The 27,439-nt window shown below is 41.1% G+C and overlaps 1 protein-coding gene across 2 annotated transcripts in view; it reads right to left on the bottom strand.

Moving 5' to 3' along the window:
• Positions 1–1,195: 1,195 nt before the first annotated feature.
• setbp1 (SET binding protein 1) overlaps positions 1,196–27,439 on the bottom strand; it is a 61,127-nt gene continuing 34,883 nt past the window's right edge. For both annotated transcript variants that reach the window (XM_053480914.1, XM_053480913.1), the window contains 2 exons: positions 8,278–11,584; positions 1,196–5,157 (listed from right to left, as the gene is read on the bottom strand). In XM_053480914.1, the coding sequence (XP_053336889.1) occupies positions 4,664–5,157; positions 8,278–11,584 (3,801 nt within the window). In that variant the 3' untranslated portion in view covers positions 1,196–4,663. The remainder of the gene's footprint in view (positions 5,158–8,277; positions 11,585–27,439) is intronic.

Genomic DNA, 27,439 nt, shown 5'->3' with positions numbered 1-27,439 from the left:
AATTCAAGACTGTAGAAATCATGAATTTCTGAGCGTCCGCATTTTGGCTGCCCAGGAATCGAACCGACTTGGATTGAAAAGGCAGTAGCTTTAATAATATTAGAGCACATGATACTGTATGATTTCTAGTTTTCTAGTTAAGTATTATTACAGAACAAGAAAAATAAACAAGTACAGTCAAAATTTGGACACCAGAAAATGGCATTAGGTAATTAAGTAACAACATTAACAAAAGGCAATAGTTTGATTTTTCAGACATGAACGTCAGCTGTTCGGGAATAGTCCTTGCAAGAACAGTATTGTCGAGTGCATTTGCAAAACCCATCAAGCACCATGATGAAACTGGCTCTCGTGAAGACTTTTACAGAAAAGCAAAAGCAAAACCTACCTCTGCTGCAGAGGAGAAGTTCATTTAAAGAGTTACCAGCCTCAAAAATCCTCAGATGGATTATGAAGGCGTTACATTGCATCAGTAGCAGACACATCTCAATATTAACTATTCAAAGGAGATTATTGGATATTATTGATTCTTTCAGCATTGTTTTACGATGTGGGGAGAAATAATAGAATTAGAAGATGTGTATTTCAGTGGATTATATTTGCACTAGGAGGTTGCTTGCTAACATTTATTAAGCTTTGAGGGGTTCTGTTTTTGCATTGCACATAAAGGATATTATTCAAGTCTTGTTAGTGCTTTTTGTCTTTCCTGATTTGTTTATCAGTGAGATTATATACTGTAATGCGCATATAAAAAAATTTTTTTGTTTTATCACCCCATCACCTCCCCTTGTGTTCCTGATTGTGAAAAGATCTGAATCAGGTTTGTCATCCATGCACACTATCTAGTAAAATGTTTTGGCAATAAGCAGCAGATGTGTGAAGTACAGACGGCAGTGGGATTCATTCAGCAACACTATATGGTTACAGATTCAGGGTGTGTTGCACAACTGTGATGTGCATTACATTCTAAATTACACCAACTGAAAGGTTTAGTTTTTTTCAAGAGTCACTGAGGAGTAGAATGTTTTTTTTTTTCTTTATCTAGGTGTTAAAACTACTTTTTTTTCCAGGGAACTGTGAATTGAGGGGGCAAATTGCCTGAACACAGTATCTGCTTGTGAAGGCCGACAACTGTAAAAAAATAAAAATAATAAATAAATAAATAAACAAATAACACAGATCAGTATCAAGTTGATAAATTCCTTTTCATTTTATTATTTTTTTTGCACAATGAATGACATGAGCGAGATCAAATGTCTTTAAGTGCTCAATACTGCACTGAGATGGTTGCACAAAAAGTTGAAGTTGAAAGAGAAATAATAAAAAAAGGACTCTCTACAAGATCATGAACAACAAATATGACCAAACACATGCAAGCTTAAATGTATGTACATATGTACAATGCAGTATACATATCTTTAAACGTCTGTATACACAGGTACACAAAAAACATGAGGGCGTATTCCTACATACATTTATGTACAATGCATATGCTTGCGTATCTCAATATTTATTCTTTCCTATATATGTCCTTTAATTGCTTTTTTTTTCATATTCATACAATTTACAAAAATGTTTCATGAATTAAAAACTAGTTATTCAAAAAACTTATCAAACGATGTATAAGATCTCCAAATTGAAATCCGATATTCTTCAAAATTGGTGTGCATACAATCGATTAGGGCATGCAGGTTCAGAAAATGTAAAGCATTATCAAAATGGTCATAGTTACGTATTTACGTATTAAAAAGAAAAACCAAAAAAAAAGAAAAACCAAAAAAAAAGATCATGAGAAATTTAGCTCATTTTGTGCCCTTATTGAGTACATTATCATTCGATTGATACTTCTTCACCTGCACTGGAATTTCTTCAATAGCGTTTCGAGCTTAATACATGAACATGATCGTGAAGTTGATTTCACAATATTTACATAACACAAAACAGCCCAATGAGTTAGGATTATTGTTGAACAGCCTGAATGTAAGGCGGGGGGAACAGGGAAACAAAATAAACACCTTAATTTCACAAGGCACCATTTTATCAGCTGGTAGAGAAAACATGAGCTGCCAAACACCTTGCTATTAACTCCTCCTCGATGAACTAAAGACTGATGGTACTGATTTGGAATACTGCTACTGTATAGAATTTGGTTTACTCTTTTTTTCAGTATAGCAACTGAGCGATGGATGTCTTTATTTTTGGCAAAACGTTCCAGGCGGTTCGAGGTGCCGTCTCCTGAACAGGAGACATGCTGAAGTGTCCGATGTAGTACCACAGGCAGAGGGGGATAGCTGCCAAATCTGATTCGGATCTAACTCGGCTCGTAGCCTGACTCCGGGTTCTGCTCTGGCAAAAACGAGTTGCGCAATCTTCAACTTCTGGCTACGGTACGCTCTAATTTCCGGTTAACAGAAGAAGGGTCCACTTTGTTTTGTGAGCTGTTAAGTAACAGACAGCTGATTGTAATGTTTTACGGGGTTTCATTTGTTGACTGCATGATTAAGGCTCCCAGCTGCTCGGTGGCTGATTTTTTTCTGCCCTATGCAGCATTAAGATTTTAATAAAAAAGAAAAAAAAAGAAATGATAGTCACTTGTTTTTGCGAAAAAACTAAAATTTCTAGAAAAAAAATTAAATGCAGGATACGGATTCTTTTCAATAAGACCACTTTGATGAATTAAACTAAAAAGATAAAAAAAAAAATTAATAGGTCATTTCTTGTCGGTCAATTTGCAGGTAGAACCCGATGCATAGTAATTTAGAACGCAAACGTCGGATAACCCTTAAACACTGGAAAATTTATTTAATTTGAATTATTTTTGTATGTGTTCGGCCTTGTTCAGCCTGAATGTCACGTTTTTACACGCACACACACACTTCGATTCCAATCGATACCAGACCGGGTAGCTACCTAGAGAGCGGATTGTTTTAATAAGACCCTTCTCATCTTATCTGCGTAAGTGCGTCTAAACAATCTCAGATCTAAGGAGCAGGAGAAAGAGCGGACGCTATGTACATTCATGATCATGTCTGGATACTGAGAATATAGAGAATATGCGTAAGTTAAACGTTATTTCTTGCCATTCGTTGTTCCCTGTAGCTGAAATGTTATGGACTTATTGACAAACATAAGGCACATATATGAAACAGCTGAGAAATAAAAACCACACGACGGCGCTTTCCGCGTCACGACCAGTTAAACGTACATTTTCTAAAAGAGAGCGTAGCACTCTACACTGCACTAGACTGAAGCCTGGATTCAGATGCTAAGCTGTATACAGTAATGAAGTCTAACATCTCGGATCCACACATTTCCATGTTACACTTTCTAAAACAAAAAAAAAAAAACAACAACGACAAAAAAAATCCAACTATAATATGAACTACGACACGACTGAAGCTTTGGTTGTGTGGATATCTAATACTGACTGTTACGTCAATATATTCGATTACTTCATAAGTAATAAAGTAATATCATTTTTTTTTTAATATTACTACTATGAGCAGGCACGTTTTTCAAATAGACTCTGGAAAAGGCAACCCAGTTACTGTGTTTGGCAAGCAACTGACCGATATTAACCGATATTACTAAAAAATACTTTCCAGATATTGTTGGTTATTCAGATAAAAAATAATCACTGACGATGTGTAATACTAATCTGTAACACGTATAAGGAGACTGGAGTAAGTGCTGTGTTGCTTTTAAATGCAAGAATAGGATTTGTTGTTTTTTTTTCCCATGCATGATGAACGGAGTATATCATATAATGTATATAGCTAATGTTTTTTTTTTTTTTTGAAGGTTCGACTTTACACACTGCCATTGTCTAATACAATCCTTCAATCTGTGATGCATCCACTTCGTTATGGCTGTGATTAATAAATACTGTAGGTTTCATTTCCATTTGAACACAAGCTTTTGTATGTCACATCTATGTCTAGTATTTGGTTAAAACATTATTTGAATATTGTACAGTTTTCTAGCTGATATGAGGACAGTACAGGTAAATCTAAAATACTTTCACTTTGTAATGTTTGTAGATTACGTTTCTATGTACAGTTAAACTATAGCCATCGAAGATAGTAGAAGAGTCTCATTCAATTCAAGGGTATTGCCATTAGTTCATGCCCGGAACAAACCTGAGCGCAGGCAAGTAAGTAAGTATGTAAGTGTGTGTGTGTGTGTGTGTGTTTGTGTGTGTGAACTGACCAGTTTTATGACACTGATCTTTATTATAATAACTGTGCTTTGACTTAAGAGAACCAAAAAAGGCAAAGAAACCCCAAAAGTGCACAGTACTCTATTAGAAGTTCAAAAACTTTTTTTTTTTTTCTTTTTTTTTCCATTTTCATTTACACTTGCTGGTAAGATCATGGCTATAGCCATTGTTTTAAAATCCTTATGGGCTTTGGGAAAGTAAAAAGCTCAGCACAAGAACAATTCCATTACAAAAAAAAAAAAAAATTAGAAGAAGAAGAAAAAAAAAGAGCTTGCGGTGACGGCATATACAAAGTGAAAGGGGCACTTTTTAGACCACATTCATGATTCTCACAGAATGCCCAGTTCAGTAGAGCTGATTAAAAGAAAAGACAACCATAATGCCTAGAAAATATCCAAAGGTTGGAGTGCAAGTCAAACTCACAGTGCACTGTTAATGAAACTCTTAATGAGAAGCTGGTTCGTCCCTTCTGCTCGCCCTGCCTCGCCGTGCTGGACGCTCTACCTGCTCCTCTGGCTGATATTTAGGGTAGGGCTTAGCCATCTGTGGATTGGGCTGCGCTCGGGCCTGGTGTACCACTGCCTCAATGGCATCTGCGATAGAGTCTTGGCTGGAGAACTCTGGCTGGGTGAGCATCGGGCTGCTTGGGAGGTTCCTTTTACCTGGAAAGTCCATGCACTTTTCCAGCACGGGCATCTGAGCCAAGAAGTCTTCGTCTGGGACAATTGTCTGCTTTCGCGGTCTCCCTCTCCGCCTCTTCACCACGTTGTTGCCTGTCTTGGCCTGCCGCTGGAGCCTCTTGACCTTCAGGATCTTGTTGACGTGGTCTAGGCTTCTCTTGCTGGTGAGGATCTTGGAGAACGCATGCTTCTTCCTCATGTCACTCTGCATCTCCTCAATCTCTGTCTGCTTGTACCTCTTATTGTAGGAGCCCAGTTCTGTTGAAGGAAAGAGTTTAAATGGTTACAAATTGTATGAGAGAGTTACGATGATGTGCAACATGGGATGATCTGTCAAACAAGACTGAAATAGTAGATTAAATATTAGATCAGGTTACACCCACACTGCCAGATGTAAATAATAGCATGTAAGATAGGTATTCATTCATTCATCTCTTATACCGCCTATCCAGGGTGGTGAGGCGCCTGGACCATATCCCAGGAGGCACACACTATGGGCAATTTGGGAACGCTAATTAGCCTGATCTGCATGTCTCTGGACTGTGGGAGGAATACCCACCAAGCACGGGAAACTGAACTCCACACTCACAGACCGAGGCAGAAATCGAACCCTCGACTCTGGAGGTGCAAGGCCACGATGCTGACCACTACCAAACCATGCCGCCCAAGATAGATCTTGCTTTTTCGAACTATATATCAATTTTCGACAAGCATTTAAATGTATTTCACTACCAGAATTAATCTAAATGACCAAACACAAAGATACACTTAAATTACATGACTTGTGCAGAAAGAATTATGGAGCTACAAAGCACTTAACACTCGACTCGCGCATAACTACGTACATCCATGCGTTTAATTAGCGCACGTGGAGCCATCCCTCTAATCTCCCGCTCTCTCTTTTTCTGTGCAAGCACCCAAAGTTCACCTCTGTACCGAAGAGACAGCTCTGGAAGTGTGAGTAATAAACTAGGTGGCCTCAGATACATCAGTGATTAATCTACTGCCTCTCCACTTTGCGTCAGAGCCCTGGAAGGAAGCCCAGAGCACAGGAAATGTTGGGTTTCTGGCAGCCTCGTCTGAAATGAGTTCAGACAGCGGAAAGCTGCATAAAATGTGTGTTCCGCATCAAAAAATCTCCCCTAGACCCTTATGTCTCTGGAGAGCGCACTCATTTACTTTTCCTTCTTGCTGAGTGCCAGTCCATCTGGTTAGGCATCCAAGGAAACAAATAAGACAATTGTGAAAGATATTTTGACAGCGGTTTGCATTTCTGGACCAGGATAAGCGCAACTGTATTTAGTTCCATGTTAAAATTGAAAAACTTTGACTCCCACTTCTACAGTGCACACATAGAACATTACAGAATACATGAAAGATAGCAGCACCATGTCAGATGCATGCCTGGAGCCTGTTGTTATTGTATTTTTTAAATGCATATTAGAGGGTAAAATTTCGCCTAGTAAATAGGCTCCACGTTGAAGGATGATGAAGAAACCATGCAAAAATGAGCAGAACGCTAAAACCTTTTTCTGGGTCAATAACCCGAGGCAAGGAGGTTGCTCATTTGGTTTCAATAAAGTAATAAACGGCCAGCATGAATGGCAAAGCCCTCCCTCTCTGGCCCAGGTTTATCACTCGGACCCTCAATGAGTCTCTCCGAATGCCGACAAATCAAGAAGGGAGGAAAGGAAAAAAAAAACCACATTCATTTTCAAAGGGAGCGTCACAACTCATTTATCCCCTGAAACCTCTACCTGCATCCTGCACACAATGTTTTCATTAGTGAAACCAATTTATGGCTTCACCCTGCTGCTGTCCTGCAACTCCAGTCTCGGCACTTCGGTGGAGGCCCCATTCCCATCAGCACGCTAACAAAATTTCATTCTTTGAAGCTAAACCATTTTTTTTAAACGAAAAACAAAGAAAAAAAGAAATACAAAATGTAACATATACACCTATGCTTGTGCTTGCACACTGTTAATTTTATTAACAGTCATTGTGGTAGAGAAATAGGAAATGATTATGAGGATGTGTTTTAAAAAGGCAGAGGATTTAGGAAATATGATTATTATCTAAAAAATGCATTGCATAGAAAACTGTTCATAAGGACCTAGAAAAAAACTGCAAAGCACGAGTTTAATTCATGTCCAAGAAAATCAGGATGCATAAAGTTAAAAGAGCAAGCAGGCCCTAGGTAAGTTGGGTTTATTGGACTGCAAGAACTTTACATTCAGTTTCCATCAGCTCAATCTGGCCCATACAGTATGTGAAAAGTGCTACATGAGGCACAAGAAAGCTTTCAGAAGCTTGCCACTGGGTCGTATTTCTCACTGAACTGAAATGACTACATCTGCTAAGTGCCTCGCTGAATATCACATTTTTAATGCAAGTTACAGGCTGAACATTGCACAGAACAACATGCGGCCATCAGGTAGTAAATATGCTTGAAGGTGTTTTCTGTATAATTACAGCTCATAATAAACATGAAAATGACCTGCTTCCTCAAGCCTAAAGTAATAAATGTGGCACTTGATTTACTACAGCAATGCTTTTAATTTAGGTTAAGAAAAACCAAGTTACAAGCATAAGTGTAAATGAATGACCGTCTTCCTAGGGAGCGTATAGTTGTGTCTCGAAGCTGTGGCGAAGAGAACTAATTAATTGTAATTAAGTGAAGCAAATTTGTTGACATAAATGACTTGCTAAACATCTCTTAGTATGGCTGGTGTCAAGGCAGACAAAAGGCAGGGTTAGTAATTGGTTGTGCTGTCAAAACACACTGAAAGACATCCTGAATCCGAATCGCATGTAAACCTGAGCATGATGTGCACCTTAGTGCTCTATTACGGCTTCAAGGTGTTTCAAATTTAGTATTAATTCATAGAGGTGGATAGTAGTACAGCCGAGGCAGTATGTGACTCATCCTCCTATTTTCCCCAAGGAGCAAAAATGTAATCTAGCTGAGCCTTGGGCTTGCAATTCCCCTCTACTGGAGTAGGCTGGATTCATTAAAACGCTGGCTGCTGGCCAACTCTTTTTATATGGGGAGAGGGGTTTTATTGCATGTCAGTAGAAAGTAAATCAAAATGTGTGAATAATATATTTCTAAGAAAACCATTGGCAAGTAACAAAGGTGAAAAGGGAGGAAGGAGAAATTTGTGAATTATAGTTGTCTCCATCCATGCATTACGCTTGCCTTGCCAGATGTTCCGACTACAATATACAAAGTACTCAATGAGCATTTTTGGTCTATTTCTTAAAAAAAAAAAAGTTGTAGCCATAAATTTACAATTCAATTTTAATATCACATGCTATTTTCAACTTAACAGATTTTTATGCCTAATGGAAAAAATACAAAATCTAAAATCTCCTGACCTGCGATGGCTGCGTTGCCACAATGGTACATCTGCTTCATCCTGTCTTCTGTGTCGTTCTGGAAAGACGCCATGCCCCCTTCACTATATGCTGCCAACTCTTCCAAACTATGCCTCCTACTCCTGATGCGCAAACCCTCATCTTGTAAGTGCTGGCCCTTGAATGGGTCCAGTGGCTGCTCCTGATTGGCTCGCAGCCGTTCATGTGGTTGCTTAGTGCACATGTTCAGGAAGTTGTTCAGTGGCTCTTCTCGAGGATGTTTACAGTTCTGAGAGTCAGATAAGGACAACGATGAGAGTGTGTCTACTTCAAAGTAGTTCCTGGATGGCTTAGATGAAGTATCCATACTTTGCTGGCTCCTCTGCTTGTCCTTTATCTTAGAAAGCGGTAATGCTCCGCTAAAGAGTCCACCAAGGTTCTCTCTCTGTGGGACTGTGTGCTGATCCTCCTTATGCTTGTGCTTATGCTTATGTTTGCGTTTGTGGAGACACACACTAGCCAAACAGCTGCTTGACGGATGATGCGTTTCAGCCATCCTGGGAGAAGACATCTCATGGGGTAAGTTCTTCATTCTATGCCTGTTGCCAGTGGAGAGGCTAGATAACCCACTGGAGTGGAACTTTGGTGGAGGAACCGGAGGCCGCATGAGATGCGTGCCTGAAGATCCAAGTGCATGGGACAAATACAAAGGAGGAGGATACTGCCCATAATACCCCATGTTCATCATACTTGTGGCAAGAGGCATGGCTGTGTAAGGCATTGCGTAGGGTGCATAGTAATTGCCACTGGCTGCTGAGTAGCCGAACCCTTGAATAAAAGGCATCTTCGTTATAGGTTCAGCTGATTTGGCTGGCCTGCCACGTCTTCTCTTGGACTTTTCAGAACTCCTGCGAAGATAGTGCACAGGATCGTATGGGTAGTAAGACATAGGGTAGTAGTGGTCAAAGTTTAGGCGGAAAATACTGGGGTAAGAGTTCTCATGGTAAAACTTGCGATGGGAAATTCGGAAGAACTGGAACTTGTTAATAAGTTCCTCAAGGTCAGCCAGAAACTGAAGATCATCCCTGCTTGTAAGACCCTTCCGCTTCCTTCGATGTTTCTGTTTCTTGAGGCTTTCTTGAGCAAGGAAATTTTCCATAGCCACTGATGTTGCGTGCTTTTGATAGTGCCCTCTGGTTGTTTTATTTGCAGCTTCCAGCACAGCAGCCTCTGCTGCTTCAAAACCACAAAGATCAAAAGAGTACCTCCTGCGGGATGCTGGCCCTTTCTCTGTCTGATCTGATGTGCTGTTATTGTCAGTACCAATGCCACTATCGCTTGGGATTGTCTCTTCACTGTGGGACTCGCTAACTGGAGACAGGGTGACCTCTTTTATGGATGCCACTTCAGACAGATGAGATGGCGAGTTGGCCATAAGTCTTGGAGGAGAGAGTTTCCAGTTACTACTGCTGAGCAAACCCTTCTGAGTTTTTGTGGGCAAAGCACTGATAGGCTGTAGATTTGGCATGGTCTTCAGGTCATGCTGGCTGGTTTCTGTGGTGGCATGGTATGCCAGTCCACCTGCTAAGGACTGAGCTGAGAGAGACTGCATGACCCTGGGAGAAGGCATTCTGGTTGTTAATAATGAATTAGAAGGCACTAGAAGGTTCTCGAACGGACTTGAAACAGGCAACAAGTGCTCATCATTGGCTTTGTGCTCGTCTTGCTGAGGCTGAAGCTCAGCTTTAGGCTTCCTCCCTCGTTTTTTGCCAATGTAAATAGTCCCACGTTTGCTGACGTTGATTTGCTTGCCTAAACGGGCTTCAATTGTCGATGCCACAGTTGACACGGCACTGGAAACCGGAACACTAGATTTAAGAGCCAGATTACTAGTGCTTGAAGAGGACAGAAGTTCATTCAAAATGCTCTGCATTTTAACCAGTTTCACTTTCTTAGTCGGTTTCTTTTTAAGGACACCAGCCTGACCTGATCTTTTATATTTCCCACCTGGTAATGTTGGGGAATCATTTAAGACCTGCTGCATTATTTTTGATAAATTATGTTTCTTCCTCCGCCTCTTTGACATGCTCGGCGAATCCTGGCTGATCGGACTAACAGGACTGGTTGATGTTCCTTCATGAATTGTCTCAACAGTAAGTAGTGGTTGTTTTTTAGGTCTACCCCGTTTTTTCTTTATGGGTGTAATGACGGTCAGACTGTTTGTGTTGGTGTATAGTGGGCTGGATGGTGTAATGGGGAAAGCAGAGGGTGGCTCTTCAATGGGCATCGCCAGATTAAGGTCGGTGTGGGGAGCAGAGCTCTTAGATTTCAAATAAACCAATCTGTCCTTGAACTTTGATTGCCTCCCATCTGCTTGCTTCTCTGGATCAATCAATGATTGTTGTCTCCCGACTGGTTTCTTCTTGTGCCTATTCTCAGAAATTTCCACAGTTGCCCCTGCTGATGCACTCTCTTCCCCTAGCCTCTGTGAATCTAGCGCAAATTGCTTTCCTGTACTCAATTCCATTTTGTTTGCTTCTTTAGGTTTCGTAGCACCTTGGTCAGCCTTATCTTTTATTTCTACTGTCTGTGTGGTTTGTACGTGCTCCAAAAAGGTGTCATCATCAGTTAATCTTCTGCTTTTCTTCTTTTTGCTTTTAAGTTCATCTGTGTGATGTGGAACACAGTTTGCTATTGTTTTGAAATCTTCTTCTGGCCTCTTTATTGATTTTTCTACCTCCTCCCTCAGAGTCTCATTTTTTTCTGAGTTAAACAGTTTATTCTTCATATTGTCTTGAGCTGTTTTCTCACTTTCTTTGTCAGTCTTTTTTGCCCAGGGCAGGTCTCCATTATGGGTGGTCAGAGCCCTTCTGCCATACTTCCTTTTAATGTTCCCAAAGACTTGCTCAGTGACCTCCTGCAAATCTCTTTCTTTACTTAAAGAGGAATGTATCAACATATTAGATTCTGCTAGTGCACTCATTGTTATATCAGCTGGAGAAGTAGCCTGTGAGTCAGAACCTGGACAAGTCATTTCCGTAGCAAACAGACTTCCAGATGAACCTTCTGTGACCTTTTTAACTTGCGCCTTTGAGAAAGGGGTGTTGACCTCTGACAGAAGGCTCTTGTTATTGAATGTTGATTCTTGTTTTGATTCCGGATCTCTCCCTTGGTCCCCTTGGGATGTTGATTCTCTTAATACGGGCTTTGTCCAATCCAGTTGGTGAATGTCAGATTTGGGCTCGTGTTTTGGTCTCAGGTTCTCCCCAAGGACATCCATCATGTTGTTGTCATTTTGAGCCACAACTCTGAAAGGCCTCTCATAGGTCTAAAGGAAACAGAGAAAATTATTAGTAGAAATAACATTTTAATACATTAAAACATAATATTTTTTAATGACAAACAAGTTTAATGTTTGCACAAAAAAAGGTTTGCTGGTTTTGGTGTAATAATACAGAAATATTCAGATTGAACCACTATCTTTATCTACACCGTAACATCTAGCACAGTATTGACCCCATTCCTCCCTTAGTGAGACACACCTAGAGAAAAGCATGTACATATTTTGCATAATTGTGTAAGACTTTAAGAGTTTGTGGTTTGAATAAGGTATTGCAAGATCAGCATCTTGATATAACGATAAGTTCTGTGAAGCCATCCTGTTTTCAAAGCCAACAGCTACAAGCGGTAAAGAAGTTAAACCACAACTTTGTTTTTCAGCGGGTCAGCTTCCATTTTACTGCAGCTGACATCTAGCAGTCTGTATTGTGGTTACAGATTAGTTTACATCTAGATTCACATGAGTTTCACAGACTTACAGTATCCTTTCAAAACATGTTCAAACAAACTACGCGTTTTCTACATTTGAGTGGGGTTTTATTTTTCTTACTTTTGTTAGCTCTCCAGGTTAAAAAATTTAAGGCGCTTGAAAAAACAAACATGCAGGCAAAAGTGTGTCTCACTTTCTCCAGCTACTAACTGCTCCACAAAGAGGTTCTTTGTGAAGTAAAAACACACATCATGGGTTAAAATCTTTGGCACGGTCTCTTGTGGCACGACTCGGATTACAACACAAGAGTATCATTTAGTATCTTGGAGTCTCGTGTGTTTAAGTCCCTGCACTGTAAACATTTCAGATAAGCCTGAAGCCTGATGCTTGTAAGAGTAACATGAAAGAAGTCATAAGAATTGACAACCAGAAAAGATGAATACATTACAGTGGAACCTTGGATTACGAGCACAATTCGTTCCGGAAGCGGGCACATATTTCAAAACATTTTTGTATACCTAAAAACGAATTTTCCCATAAGAAATTATGGAAACTCAAATTATTCGTTCCATAGCCCCAAAAAATAAATACATAAAAATAATTAACACAAAATATAAAGTAAAAATAAAACAAATTGCGTGCACACAGACACAAAGAGCAGACTGATACAGAGACAGAAAATGATTCTTTAACCTCTCTAATGAGACTTACTTTTGCTTTACACGCGCGCTGTACACACACGCCAACAGACACGAAATAAAATATGTTTTACGCACACACACCTGGTCACAGTGTTATAGTAAACAGTAAACATGCACAAATATGTTAATCATACCAGTAGGAGATGCGCACTAAGACCCAGAAGGGGAGACGATTACCCACAATTCCGCAGCACAAGAGAGAGAAAAACCATTGGCTCAGTTGTGATTATGTGAATCTCTGCGTCAAAACAAGAAGCGCATGCGTAATACATTATACTCTGTACTCGTAAACCAAGACTTGTTTGTTTTCCAAGTCAAAATTAATTAAAAACTTTTGCTCGTCTTGCGGAACACTCGCAAACCCCGTTACTTGCAAACTCAGAAATAGACTTTACTGGGACGCAAAACAATGCTTGGGAAACCCTTGAGAACCATCTTGACAACAACACCCCTCAAAGAACAGTCTCATCTAGGCAGAGTGCTATATTCTCTATATCCAATGAATGACTGATCCTTTTTTTTTACAGTCCAAAGATATCCAGTACGCTAAGTGGTGTTCCTAAATTGCCTTCCTAGTCATATTTAGACATAATATTCTGATATAAGACATCGGTCTCCAGTGTGCTTGAACAAACAACAAATTAAAATACGTTCCCTGCAGTTTGTCAATAATTTCCTTTTTTTTTATTAGCAAGCCAGTTAGATTTCATCCCTAATGTGACCTTATATAAGAAAATCACCTTCCTAGCTTGTTGCTCAGCTGTGTCCTCTGCTGTTCTCTGATATAGCATGGTTCAGCCAATTTGTAGCTCATTTAATTAGACACTGAAACGGCACGCTCAGAAAAGGAGTAGAACAGAGAGATGGAAATATGAGGTGTGAGAAAATGCTTAATCCAAGGAGTTTTTCAGCTGGAGCATTAACAGACATGCTTTGGGGAGCTCTGAGACCTGTGCTGACTTGTTAAAGAAAGAGTAAAATATGGGTAGGACCTTTAAAAATTATATACCAATCACAGCTTTCACCAAAATACCTTTTTACCTGCTCTCTTTAAAAAAAAAAATGTGTTAATCATTGATGTATTGCCCTCCTCACCACCACCATGACCACACAGAGAGACACTTTTCGTATCCCAGTGAAGTCCATTTCAGTTTCAGATTGCAACACTACTAAAAGCTGAAAGAAGGGGGTGAATGTCACCCTGAGAGATAGTATCTTTAAACCAAGATTTTGCAGTATTAAGAAAGAGCCACATCGGCATCCACAGGCAACTTGGCAGCCCATCTGTAAAACCTAAAAAAAAAAAAGAAAAAAAAAAAACTCGAGCAGTAAACCTTCTAGCACTATCTACAACTACTTTCTTTGCCATTCCTCACATTTGCAATCAGCACACAAGCAACTCCTCATCCTCCCTCTCATCAAAAGAATACAGACAGGACCTTTATCTACCTTATGCAGCTGCTGCAATCACGCTCAGTTATTATAAACTCAGCATGGTATGGGAAAGGGTCCAAGGATGGCTTGTGTGTATGCGTGTGTTCAGGAGTCATCGTTCGCTCTAATCTTCTCCAATATCATTCAATCAGTAGCTTTTAATTAAAGCAGGGCATGCTAGAATGGTGCTTCACCCTTCTGCCAGCCGTGTCCTTTTTATTTTCCCCATCTGTGAGAAACTGCATCAACTTTCAGATTCTTAATCCTGTAATCCTGCGAGGAATTTGTGATCTCCCTGGCCCACAGGATACAGTCTCGGCTGCAGCATGCCAAGTCTCTTGGCTGCCCTTTAATTTGCCAAGATGGCATTATATTCCTCCCACCCGGCGTTTCCACAGCAATATCAGCAGGATTGCATAACATCTACATTGAAGATGTCAAGCCTATTATTCAAACTCCATTTAAACCGCATCAATTTGAAGAGAATGACACAAGATGAAGAACAGCAGATTTCTTAAAGCCCGTCTCCTAGTCGTCATTATTATCTGATGATGATTTCCCTTTCCTCTTACTGACAATATCCTTTTCATTCATAATCTGACACTGCTATGATTGAATCCCTACCAAATAGAAAGCATGTCAGATGGGAAATAAATAATACAATGAAAGAACATGGCTCACACAGACTACTAGACTAGAAAATTAGAAAGACAAAATCTTTTTGTTTTCCCCAAAAAACAATTTCAAACAAATTCTCCAATGCTTTTTGAGATGCAGCATCAGATTTCGGACTGTAATGAACCTGCACATTTACAAGTCATTTTTCTGTCAGATAGGTTGACACCGAGGTTCTTCCCAGCAATAAGGTATAGTCATAAATAAATGACTTCTGTGTTCTCTAAAGAGGACCTCCTATCTGTGGTAGACAGAAGGGCAGTTCTGGCAGGGCCACCGGGTGCTTTGGCTCGATGTGCGCTAAAATCGTAGCGGCCCCCTGCTTCTCTCTAAGCCCATCTCGGGGAGATGAGTCAGACACAGAGCGCATAAACAGACCGAGAAAAGGCGGCTGAGATTACGGTTGCTCTCATGGTAATAAGCTGCATTTGGCATGCTGTTGCTACTTTCCTTAGCCCCCCTAACCCCCCCCCCCCCCCACACTGCTCCTGCAAACCTTCATTTCTTGTCAGTTTTTGTTGTTCACTTTATTCACCCCCCCCCCTTTCTTTCTCTGTCCAGCCAAAAAAGCTGGCCAAAGACTCATTGGCCTCTTGTGTGTTTGGTTACCAAGGGATACCATGAGTCAGAGCCACTCGAAATAGCCAGAAATGTACTGAGCCAGTCATCACAGCCCTCCCCAACCGATAGTCCAGCCAAAAATTGCTCTGTCTCGGCTTAAATCCTATCTAGGAGAAGCACTGTTTCGTTGCATTACAGACAGACAGTCGAACAGTCAACAAGTCTGCTTTCATAACGTGATGTCCCCGGCCAAGCTCTGACCTTTTCCAAATACGCATGGATACAATACAAAGAACCCCAACCCCCCCCCCCCCCCCAAAAAAAAAAAAAAACCCACAGGAAGTCAGTATGGAATAAAAGGTGGAGCAAAACCTGTTTTGCAATCATCTGTTGGAAGATTCTCCCAACGTAACTTTTAAAAAAAATATTATTTCTTTTAATCATTAGTCATTTCAGAGCTATTTTCGCTCTCTTGTATTTTTCATTTCTTTAAACCTTTTTTTTTTCATCTAAAGCCAGCAAATGGAATAACAAGGACTACAGCAGGGGTCAGACCTTTTTCTTACAAAACCGCACAATTACCGAACAGTCGGCCAGTGGTGTTTGGGACTCAGACGCAGCCTCAGTCTTTTAAGTCGAGCCTGATAAGCTTTTTATATTAATAACGCCTTTTGTTAATAATTTTTCTCTTGAGTAAAGGAGGCAATCTGGAGGGCTCAGTAGGATAAAGTGTTTTCGTAAAACTAGGGTGTTTAGATGCTCTGGCTCTTCCACCCTCATGCATTTACTCTGTTGATGGTGGAATGGCAGGCCACTTTATGTCCTAGGATGCCCTCATGCCTGTGTTACCTTCTGGCTCTTGGTATCAGTTATGTTGTCATAGCTAGTCATGCCAGAGTCACTGCTTGCACTCTGTGTGCAATGTACAGCCCCCTAAAGCGCTATAACATAATACTATGCTCTGCGTGCACTCTCTCTTTGTCTCTCAATGCTGAGTTGCATATTTTACTCCTGCTGTCTGCCTTCCAGCCCTGCCTGGTCTATCCTGATATACTAGGTCTGCTTGAAGCCTCCTTAAGCTAAGAACCATTTGTTACTTAAGAGGATGGCCTTGTATGAACAGTATAAAGTGTGCTGTGAGGTTCCTGTGGATGGCACCGTACCACATTGCGCTAAACGTGACTTATGATTACAAATGCTAAAATCTATGCTCAAGTCACATGGAAAAGATTACATGGATATTATACAAGGTTAAAAAGTCAGAACCAGTGTGAATATGGTGGGCAAATATGTCTATCCAAATAAGCTGAGCAAAAATCCATGAGAATATGATAGAACGGCTGCCTAGAGCATTAGGGTGAATGTACAGAGCATATATACAGTAGGTGCATTTACATGGACCATAATGTTCCACTCATAATCAGAGTAATAGCTCAAAAGTAATAAATATAGTTGAAAGCAATGATAAGTGGGCCCAAGCACCCTGCGCTATCGCCACCCAAGCACACCAGAAGGACATTGGCCACTGTGGGCACATGCATTTGAACGGAACATACCAATACCATTATGACATAATTTTAGAAAACAGGGAATTTTATGCTTAGACGAAAAAGCCCCAGATGCTGGAAAAAAAAGCATCACTCTATGAAGTCACTTAATATGATGTCACTTAATATAATGTCACACAGGAGGTTATTAGCCAGGAGGTTATGAGATATCAAAAATACCTCCAACATTTAGCATCCTCAATGTCTTGAGATTGATCGTAAAAACCCCTAGGAGGACTATAACAAAATGCACTGGGTGCATTTAGCAAACAACCTAAAATAACTGACTTCCTGTTAGAGCCCATGACATGCAATGTGAAAGTTGTTCAGCTCAGTGAGATCTAAATGTGTACTGGATTTCATATGTATACGTGCAAGTGTGTATGAGCTATGCAGCAAAATCTCGTGTGAGGTATGTCATTATCCCACCGTATGCATTTTAAGACATAACCAGTCATAACGCATACGGTGGGATTTACAGTATACAACTGAAGTACAACAGTATACAGCTACTGTATAATACAACAGTGTTATACAGTATTACTGTTTATGTCACCCAGAGGATGGGATTGCATTTGAATCTGATTTCCCTCAAGATTTCTCCTTCATGTCGTCTCAGTTGGTATTTTTCCCCTTATGTGATTATATGGATATCTGTAAAGCTGCCTTCTGATAATATGAATTATTAAGACTGCTACATAAATAAAAATGAATTGGTTTGAATTAACAAAGATGCATGAGCACAAGCACTGATCAGAGTACCTTTATGTGCCTATGGTATCTGTAGGACCAAAAACAAGCTCCCATGTCCAGAGCTTTGTCTCAGCACGGCTTAAAGAAGCAGAGCTAATTGCTCAAGTTACAGCATTTGTAAGGCAGTGTCTGGTAACATTTCAAGAGCGCGCTCTGCTTAAAGCCAGTGCTGACTTGTTCGATAGCCCTTACACTTCAGCAAGCGCGTCGCCTTCAGTAACACACACCCGGATAGGATGTCACTCACCTGATCTGGAAATGCTGTCTCCAATTACCTGGGGCATTTGTTTAAAACCATTTTAAGCCTCTGGACAAAATGCCAACCAGTTTCATCAGTGAGGATCAACATGGCAATGATCCAATTGCAATATCTAGAGAGACAGATCCACGCTGCGTCAGCTGCATTATTTGTTATTTTATTATAGCCTGAAATTCAAAAAATAGGACTACATTAGAGGGTACATTCCAGATCTGACTTGAGCAGGAATCAAGTTTGCAACTTATACACATACATAAATAGCCCTATACTGTTGTTAGCCGAAGCTGAAATCTCTCGTCGAGGGGTTGCCACAACAAGCCATCCTATCCATGATGCATCGCTGGCATTTTATCTGAGCTTGGGACCAGCACTGCATCCAGTGGCAGGGATTTTGGATGGGAGACTGACCCCTCCAAGACAAGAAACCTACCACTGAGCCACAAATGCCCACATAACCAGCCCTAATTAAAACTAATATTTGATAGACCTAACTAATTTGTATAAGGTCGGCGCAGTGGTGTAGAGGCCAGCATGGTGGACTCACACCTCCGGGCTCGGGGGTTTGATTCTCTCCTTGGGTCTGGGTGAGCATTTTCTCCCCATGCTTGGTGGGGTTTCCTCAGGGTACCCTGGTTTCCTCCCACAGTCCAAAGACATGTAGGCTGGATTAACTGCTGTGCCCTGCGATGGATTGGTAACCTGTCCAGGATGTACTCGCCTCGTGCCCGAAGGCTCCTGAGAGACATGCAATCATCTTTGTAACTTTCACCTAATCAATACTACTTCATCTCTACACATATCTATCTATACTAAATGTGGATACATAAGCATGGATTGAATAGAAAAGTCTGAGTTATTCCAGCATTTTTACAATGCAATAAACACAATCAGATTTAACCACACTCAATTAATCATCTTATATGCTGCTTTATACAGTACATGCATGCCACTCTTTGGAATTTTAAATTCTAAACTTTAACGTAGACATCTTTATTAATGATAAGAAGCTAACTACATCCATCATGCGAGACCCTGGTGTTTACCACATATAAATAAGTCTTTCGTTAGCGAGATTTACGTTTGATTTCAGCGTTCGCCACATTACCGCTTCCACATGGATGCCTGAATGCATTCGATTAACTACAAGTTACTGCAGCAAACTTCAAAGGTTTCTGCTTAAGACGACCTGACAGCTGAGACATGTGCAAACAGTTACGCCATTGTTAGGGCGTGACAAAAGTCATATTATGCCTATTAGTTATTGATGCTCTGACCTATTGTATTAGTTGTCTTTCATTGTTCAAATGAAGCTTTTCATAATCCGCTTTTCATCAACTGCTGATTTGTGAAATTGATTCCTATTAAAGTTAATTCAATAATGTTTGTAAAGAGTGTTTGACAATAGAAATCGCCACATTGCAAATTGCAGCTTTACTCAACTCCTAAGACAGAGATTTCGATAGCTAATGAGCAATCCAATTGGACAGTGACAAGGTAAAATCTTTCAGAGATGACATGAGAAACCTTGAGAGGGACAAGACTCTAAAGGAAACATGGCAGCGGTTAACTTAATTCTAAATCATCACTGTACGGCGATCAACCACAACATGAACACCAGCGCCAGGTGAATTGAATAAGATTGATTATGAATTATAAGTGGTGACAGGATCATGGCCACCCAAACCTCATCTACGCCTGTGGGGAGCAGCCAGCCGGTCCAACAGAAAAGCCAACACAAATTGAACAAAAAGTCAATCCTGGCTATGATAGAAAGGTATCAGAACACTCAATCTCAGAGCCTTCAGATCCCCCGGATCTCTGAATCTGACTGAGCATCCATAGAACGTGCCGGACAAACAAGTCTGATCCATGGAGACCCACAGCACCCACACGATCCGCTGCTGACGTCCCGGCCCTGAGGGGATAGAGCTGCCAGAGGCGCAATGGAAACCTACACAATATTTGTGAATACATGCGAATTGAGTTTTAGTTTTAGTCTGATCTAACTCTCTTGCATGCAGGTGTTTGTCAGTGTTGCCAGGTCACACTGACAAAATCCCCCAATGAAGTGCTGCCCATTTTAATTTAAAGGAAAAGAGTCAGTATTAGACATTGATTTCACGTCAATTAACTAATGAAAAATATGAATCATCCTGGCTCATATTGGAAAGAAAAATTATATTTTTGTTTTCCTTTTTGGCTGATCTGAAAAACAACCTGTTATGTGGACAAAAAATGGGGTATGATCCGAATCATGAGTTTAGTGATCAATTGTAACCCTGATATCCCCTGAAACAAGGGGATAGCATGAGCATGAACCTCTACTGGGATCATCAGCACCACATCAGCATCAGAGCTGCGGACCAACCATTCTGTACAAGTTTTACTCTGGACGCCTCACAGACGCCTCCCATTTAATGCAGCCTTGGGACCAGTACTGCATCCAACGGCTGGGGTTTGAGCACTAACTGGTAATTGAACCCAGGCCCTTTGCACGGCAGACAAGAAGCCAGTATCAAATAGGATTTTTTTATCATATAAAAAACATTTAAACAATACCTCCATGCCTTCTATGGTCAAGAGATCAAATCCCAGTTTGGTCGTAGCCATCCATGGAGGTCCTATAGTGCACACTGAAGGCTGACTAATGCTCCCATCCAAACAGACTTTAAAATCCTTTTCACTTTTCACACACACAGTGACTTTGGATCAAGAGAAGCATGGCGGACCTGTCCTATATAGGGGGAAGTGCATGGCTTACATCTTTTTTTCTTTTTTTTTAATCAAAGCGACACTAGCCAGTCACCTATTAGCTTATACGTACAGAAGAGAACAACCAGCGCTCACTCCTAAGTGTGTTCACCTATCCTAATGACCAAGATGGCATCATGCATCTCGGGGAAAAAAAAACTGTATTAGCAGACATCCAGTAAGGCAGACTGGAAACTAGTGGGTAGAAATTGATTTTGACTTACTTCGGGAAAATATCCCATTCTCTTAGTTCAAAAAGTGTTTGGCTGATTTGAAAAGAAGGCAAAGTGAGTAAAATGCAAATGAACCCTCATGGTTCGCCACCTAAAGCTCTGCTTCACAATTCATTAGCTCCTTATACTATTAGACTCTGTAATTGCCACAATTGGCTTTAAAGTTCTACTCACGCTGGGTGTTTGTTGCCATCGGGACTAATTAATAATGAGCTGCCCTGCCAGGTCCTACAAACTCATCCATATTGTCTGAATTAACAGACTGTAGGACTTGCGTTAAATTACTCTCACGACTGAACCACTGGATTTCGAAAGACGATAAAGAAACTGTATATTTTGTTCTGATGCATCACCCTTCAGCAGATCATGCAGCCTGCTGCAGTAAGACGTCTTCTTACATGACGGCTCATTCTAGTTACAATATGTGCAAGTTCTCCCAAATGAAGGCACATCTGGTTGATGGCTGTTGGAAGGCAGAAAATAAAGAGGCAGCTTGTGCTTTCAAGCCCATTAAAAACGTCTGAGCCGAGAGCTAAGGAAATGTAAAGTCGTTGCTCTGACAATGTGTCTGGCACAAACAAAATGGAGCGGCCAAATTGTACGAGGGAGGCTACGTGAATGTGTGCACGAATAATAAAACATTTGTGGCACTTGGGCGACTGGAGCATGAAAGGAAATAGCAGCAGTCTGATGCCAAGCTGGCATGTGGCAGGGAGGCAGAGACAAAAGAAAATGCCATGTTCCTAGACTCTGTTTTTTAACGGTTCCTTTTTCAGGAACTTGTCAATACAGAGGGAGAGTGGTTAGTATATTAGATCGGCAGGTTCCCAAAGTGGGGTACGGTGCATTAATGTTATTAATGTAGTTACAGGAGTGAGAAATCACACCTCACCATTATCAAAGGTATTAGATTTATTACCCAGTTCTCTTTGACTGGACAATTGAATTGAATTGAGTTTTATTCCAAAGCTCAAGGACGTAAAAAGAAGCAGGTCTAAAAATAACTGTCTGATGTGTTCTGCTGGTAGATAGAAAAACGCTCCATGATCTATAGGTATTGCACACCTTCAAATATAATGTTCATGAAATATATTTATATATGGTCTGTGGAGGTCTGCAGGATTTCCTTTAGAATTTAAAGAGTCCCTAATCATGAAATGTTTGAGAACCTTTATGTTAAGCCAACAGAACTTCTTGAGATGAATGTCCTCATAAGCTACACTGACTTTAAAGTATATTGGACTGCATTCCTCATCTGAGGACCGTTAGGGTTAATTAATTTGCCAAACTTCTTCCTGTTGTAAGACACTGATAAAAAAAACATGGTTACCAGGCGCTTTAACAGTAGAATCCGATCTCAGGTGGTTAGATCTAAGATTTGATTTCAGCAGTCATTTACGATTATTAATTGTAACATAAAAACATGTTCTCCATATCAGATTATATGATGTACCTTTATCGACTTTTGTGGAGAGAATTGGTATGGTAAACGGTATCTATATATGATGACAACACAATGGCGTAGTGGTTAGCACTGTGGCCTCGCACCTCCAGGGTCAAGGGTTCAATTCTTGCCTAGATGCATGTTCTCTATGTGCTTGGTGGGATTCCTCCCACGATGCAAAGGCAAGCAGATTAGGCGAACTGGCGTTCCAAAAAACCGCCCAAAATGTGTATGTGTGTGTCCTTATGATTGGCATGGATTGAATTAATGGGTGGGCATGTCATGCCCATAGTCTCCTAAAATAGGCACTTAATTTTTCAATATTGGTCTGAAATAATAAGGAGATGTTTCTGTATACTTGCATTTCCCTTGACATTTAGCCTCTAGTTGTCTGGTGTTTGGCACGGCATCCTATTGGCGAATATTAAAACCGTGGTCACACTCATATTTTTTAAAAACATTCTAAGGCTTCTAGGTAGTCTTTTCATTTCAGAGAATCTAATCTTAAGGTATGCAGACACATCTTTAGCAGCTCATGGCTGTCTATTTTCTAATCGTTAAGTTAAACTGGCAGAGTGAGGTTCTCTCAGTGCTGCACATCCTGCTGTGAAGTTAACAGTTCAAATCAGACATTAAGTAGCATGTTTGCTTTCCAAACTCGCAGGCGTGCCGGCTTGCTGAAGTGCCAAACTCAGCCAGGGTCTGAGCAACTGGGCATCAATAAATACTTTGTTTGCAAACACAAGAAAAAATAAAAAAGAGGCTGAAACTAAATTACTGTCGTTTATAGCGGAATAACGAATGTGCTAAAACGGGTTCAGGAATACATTAACACAAAGTGACAGGCTGAAAATTGCTTCGAGAAAGCCATGTCAACATGTTCCCATGCAAAAGCATGTCTTTGCCCCTGCACTAATCTCGGCAGGCAGCAGGGGTCATTAGCCTCAGTCAAACATTTAAGTGATGAAAACCTCTTCAGATTGCAGATCCAATTACAACATTTATCTCCCTGCCTTCAAATAATGTCATCAGTAATTTGAAACGTGAGACATAAAAGGAAATGCAAAGTACATGTCATGTATCAGTGCTGGCAGATTATGTAACCCGCGCATATGCGGAAATTTGCTCAATCTATCAACTGTCTACAATTTTGGAGGTGGATGTTGTACAGCTAAATTTATCACCAAATAGAATTTACTCATTAGTTCCATTACAGTGTAATTTTTACTCCTTCCTGCACTGAAATGACTGCTAAATCAGATAAAGAGGATGCTGACGACGAGTGATATTTCAAGATGTGTTGGGTGTGCGTAGGCAAACATTCCACTCTGACCTTCAAAGCTGATCCAGGAAGACCTTTCGCCTTTACATCGTGCGTTCTGTTGCTTTCACATGATGTCACGGCTGGCTGTGACACGTAGCCCCTGACCTTTCACATACCAAAGCGTGTCTAAAGCAAACTGATCAGTTACAGCTAGAGACAGATTGCAATTGATCAATTCCTCTGAGCCCCTCTTCCGAATGGAATATTCAGTTCTGTGCTCGTTTGGCATTTCCAGCATTCGGGGAATGTACCACTGAGGTGTGTGTCAGGGGGAAAGGGAGTCGAGGGGCAAGGATAGGCGCTGGGTTGAAGGGCTGCTCATAAATCCTCCTTCCTACACAACCAGCAGGCATGATTGTAACTGAGCGTTGCTCTTCCTGGCTGATCCAATGCTGATCCTTCTTTGGACTCTTCAGTGCTGAGTGGATACAATACAATTTAAGCCTGGTTTAATTCCTGGCACATTTTCACATTGGGAGTTTGATCATTCGTTACCTGTGGGACTGTCACACACTCACAGACTGCAATATTGCCCCCACAGGATGATGAGTGGCATTACCGTTTCACAGCGTGAGCGTCTTTAGTTTGATCCTGAGCTTTGGTTGTTGTTTGTGTGGACTTTCGCAAGTTCTCTCGTGTCTAGGTAAGATTCTTTTGAATTCTTTTTTGGGTTCCCCCGTTTTCTCCTAAAACAAGCAGATGAGGTATATTGGCGATAATAAGTTGGTCTAGCACCTAAAGAATGTCAATAGGTGTGCACATGCTGCCCCACAGTGGCCTGGTGTCCCATCCAGTGTGTTTTCCTGCCTGATAACTAGTGTTCCTGGGGAAGACTCGGGATGATGTACTGTGATTCTGTACAAAGCAGCTACTAAAGATGAGTCAATGAACAAAGCATCGAATGACCAGAAAAAGCAAGTTTTTAATTTATTTTGTTTTTGGTCCGTTCACGTGTCATCCAGCACATTGGACGACAGATATTCTCCACCCTCGAAGTATATCTTCTGTTTCTACAGAGTCGGGTTGCCAGATTGTCATTCACACACTGCGGGCAATTTGGGAGCGCCAATTAGCCTAACCTGTATTTCTTTAAACTATGGGAGGAAACCGGAGTACCTGAAGCAAATGCAAATACAACACGTGTGTTGGCGATTAATTCTGTACCGCAAGATTGTACACTAACCGCAACATCCCACTAGTGGCAGCATGGATTTATGGGCGTTCCGCAAAATTAGAGAAAGATGCAGAAACTTTTGTTTGCACATGCGCAGTGATCCTATGTAGGATGGATTCACAGGTAGGAGGAATTTATAGAACACCGGCTGAAAGTTTTTTCCCCAATATGCCGCCTGACCTGATTGGTCAAATGGAGACATATGATTATTGTTGCTGCGTGCGATTGGTTAAACAGTCATGCGATGGATCTACTGGCTGCATGTGTCGAATAAACGTTTAGAAAAGTCGAGTGTAGTAAAAGTAGCGTGACAAAAAAGGTAGTGGTACAAATAAAAGTAAACACGAGTAAAATGACATTCAATGTTTTTTGGATTCTTAAAGAAATCAGATCATTTGCATGAATTTTAATTCCCATAATAAGCGAGATAAATGCCGACAGTCAAAACACACTGTGTTGTGCAGCGGACTGCGGAGATGGATGACAAGCTTGTGAAATGATGAATGATGTTGTCTTTTCCCTCAACCATTTTCCTTTTATACTTCTTTCGCTGCCTAACTGTGCATAAGAGGCACATAAAGGGTGACAAGACGCTGTGTGCCCAGCTCTATCTTTGCTTTTGGCGTGATAACAAGATCGCTGTGATTCTGTCAATATTTTATTTGGAAGCGTTTTTATGATCTAGACCTCTCATCCACTCTTTCCCTGGTTGTCCAGTGTTTGAACCCTTAAGACAGGGTTATAATAATAATACCTTTCCCCATTGGAACTTTAAAGGGTTTAAAGGAGCAGTTGGTACATTTTTCAGCCCATTGCTGTCCATAATGTGAACTACGGTTTTATTAAAAATCAATAAAACCATGCATTCAAATCGACCCCACTTCTTTTTTTTTTTTTTTTAGGGACTGGAGACAGGGGATCATTTTAGAGCCAGAGAACGTAAACAGAGACCTGAAATGTTTAAACTGGCTAAATTCTTCGCATACCGACTTAGTAAATCACAGTTATTTTAAACTGTGACATTTTTTAATGGTCAGGAAATAAAATATTTCCCAAAATACAAAATATACCATCAAGTAACAGTCTGACTTTGATTTATATACGCATATTTCATCAGAATTTTTGCGATTTGGGAAATGAAAGGTGATGTTTAAAAGGGTGAGAGGACGCTACAGCTACGTCCATGTTAAATGCTAACACTTTGCCCGGTGCAGTGCGCCTGGAGCAGCTGTGGTTCACCTCCCCCTCACCTGCATGAGCACAGCCGGCCAAACCGAACCCTATTAGAGAGAGGGGCAAGGGCAAATTAACCACTGCAGCTTCCAGACAATAGACACCAGAGGACTGGGGAGAGATATGAAGACTCCCCCACCCCAAAAAAATTAGATATGGCTGTGAATAGGGGCTGATGTAATTTGAAACTAATGTGAATTTGGTGGAGGTTCAAATTGTTTTAGATTAATCTTCAAATCTGAAAAAAAAAAAAAAAAAAGGTCCGGCTCTCCAGGAGAATTATCTGTGCCAAAAAATACTAGTGGAGCAAAACCGTCCTATTTACAAATGAAATCTGAAACGACACACCACATTCCCCGGCTTTAGTTTTTTGGCAAGCATCTTGTTCGGTTGAAGAGGCAGAACGTTGAATTTAATTGACTTTGTGGTTCCAAACTGGAAATCAGAGACATTTCTTTATTTAGAAAAAAAAAAGCTGGAATCTGTTCATTTAACAGTACCAAGTCTTTCTGGAGTCTTTCTTGCTTTCTCGCTATTCCTCTAACTGTCTAACCTTAAGACAGACAGACAGACAGACTGCACACACACACACACACACACACACACACACACCACTCTGCGAATAGTTATCTGCAGCTTTTTATTTGGCATGATGCCTGGTGGTTTGAGTGTTCCATTCTTCCCTGTGTATAGGTCTGGGCAGATGTCCAGGAAGGCTTCGGCACAAAGAAAAAGACAAGAGAGAGTGAGAGATAGAGATTGTGAGAGGGAAAAAAAAGAAAGAAAGAAAGGGAGGGTGTGGAGGGGGGAGGGGGGGTGGGGGCTAGCAAGCTTCTCAAAACTCCCCACTTTTCTTTCATAACTGTTCCCTCCAAAACCCAAAGTGATTGATATGATCCCCACACAGCTCCCTTGGCTTTGAGACAACATTCACCCTCACCCTCCCCCCCCCCCCCCCCTTTCTGCCCTAGCAAGTCCTGGACCTGCCCTTGTGGCCCCACCACCTCAAACCTTGGCCTCTTTTCTCCCCCTTTCGCTTTTTTTCAGTGTAGAACCACCCTCCCCTGTGGGAACGCTGCTCCGTGCCCCTCCCCCCTCTAACCCCCTCGGCTTCCATTGAGCAGCGAGCTCCCCCTCTCTGATCAGGCCCAGCTTTGTGTGACCGACTGACAGGTCCAGAGCAAACAAACAAAATGAATACTAACACGGCTTTGTGTGTGCTTCCCGACGAGCAGGCACTTAAAGGGGGAGGCGAGGTGTGTCGCAGTATGGGCAGGGGTGCACGGTGGGACGGTGTATGGGGGGGCGGTGGTGGTGGGACTTTG

Source organism: Clarias gariepinus, chromosome 21 (genome assembly GCF_024256425.1).
Source record: "Clarias gariepinus isolate MV-2021 ecotype Netherlands chromosome 21, CGAR_prim_01v2, whole genome shotgun sequence".
NCBI classification, from domain to species: Eukaryota; Metazoa; Chordata; class Actinopteri; order Siluriformes; family Clariidae; genus Clarias; species Clarias gariepinus.
Note: the sequence above shows the minus strand (reverse complement) of the source record. Positions and strands in the feature narration are given on the sequence as shown.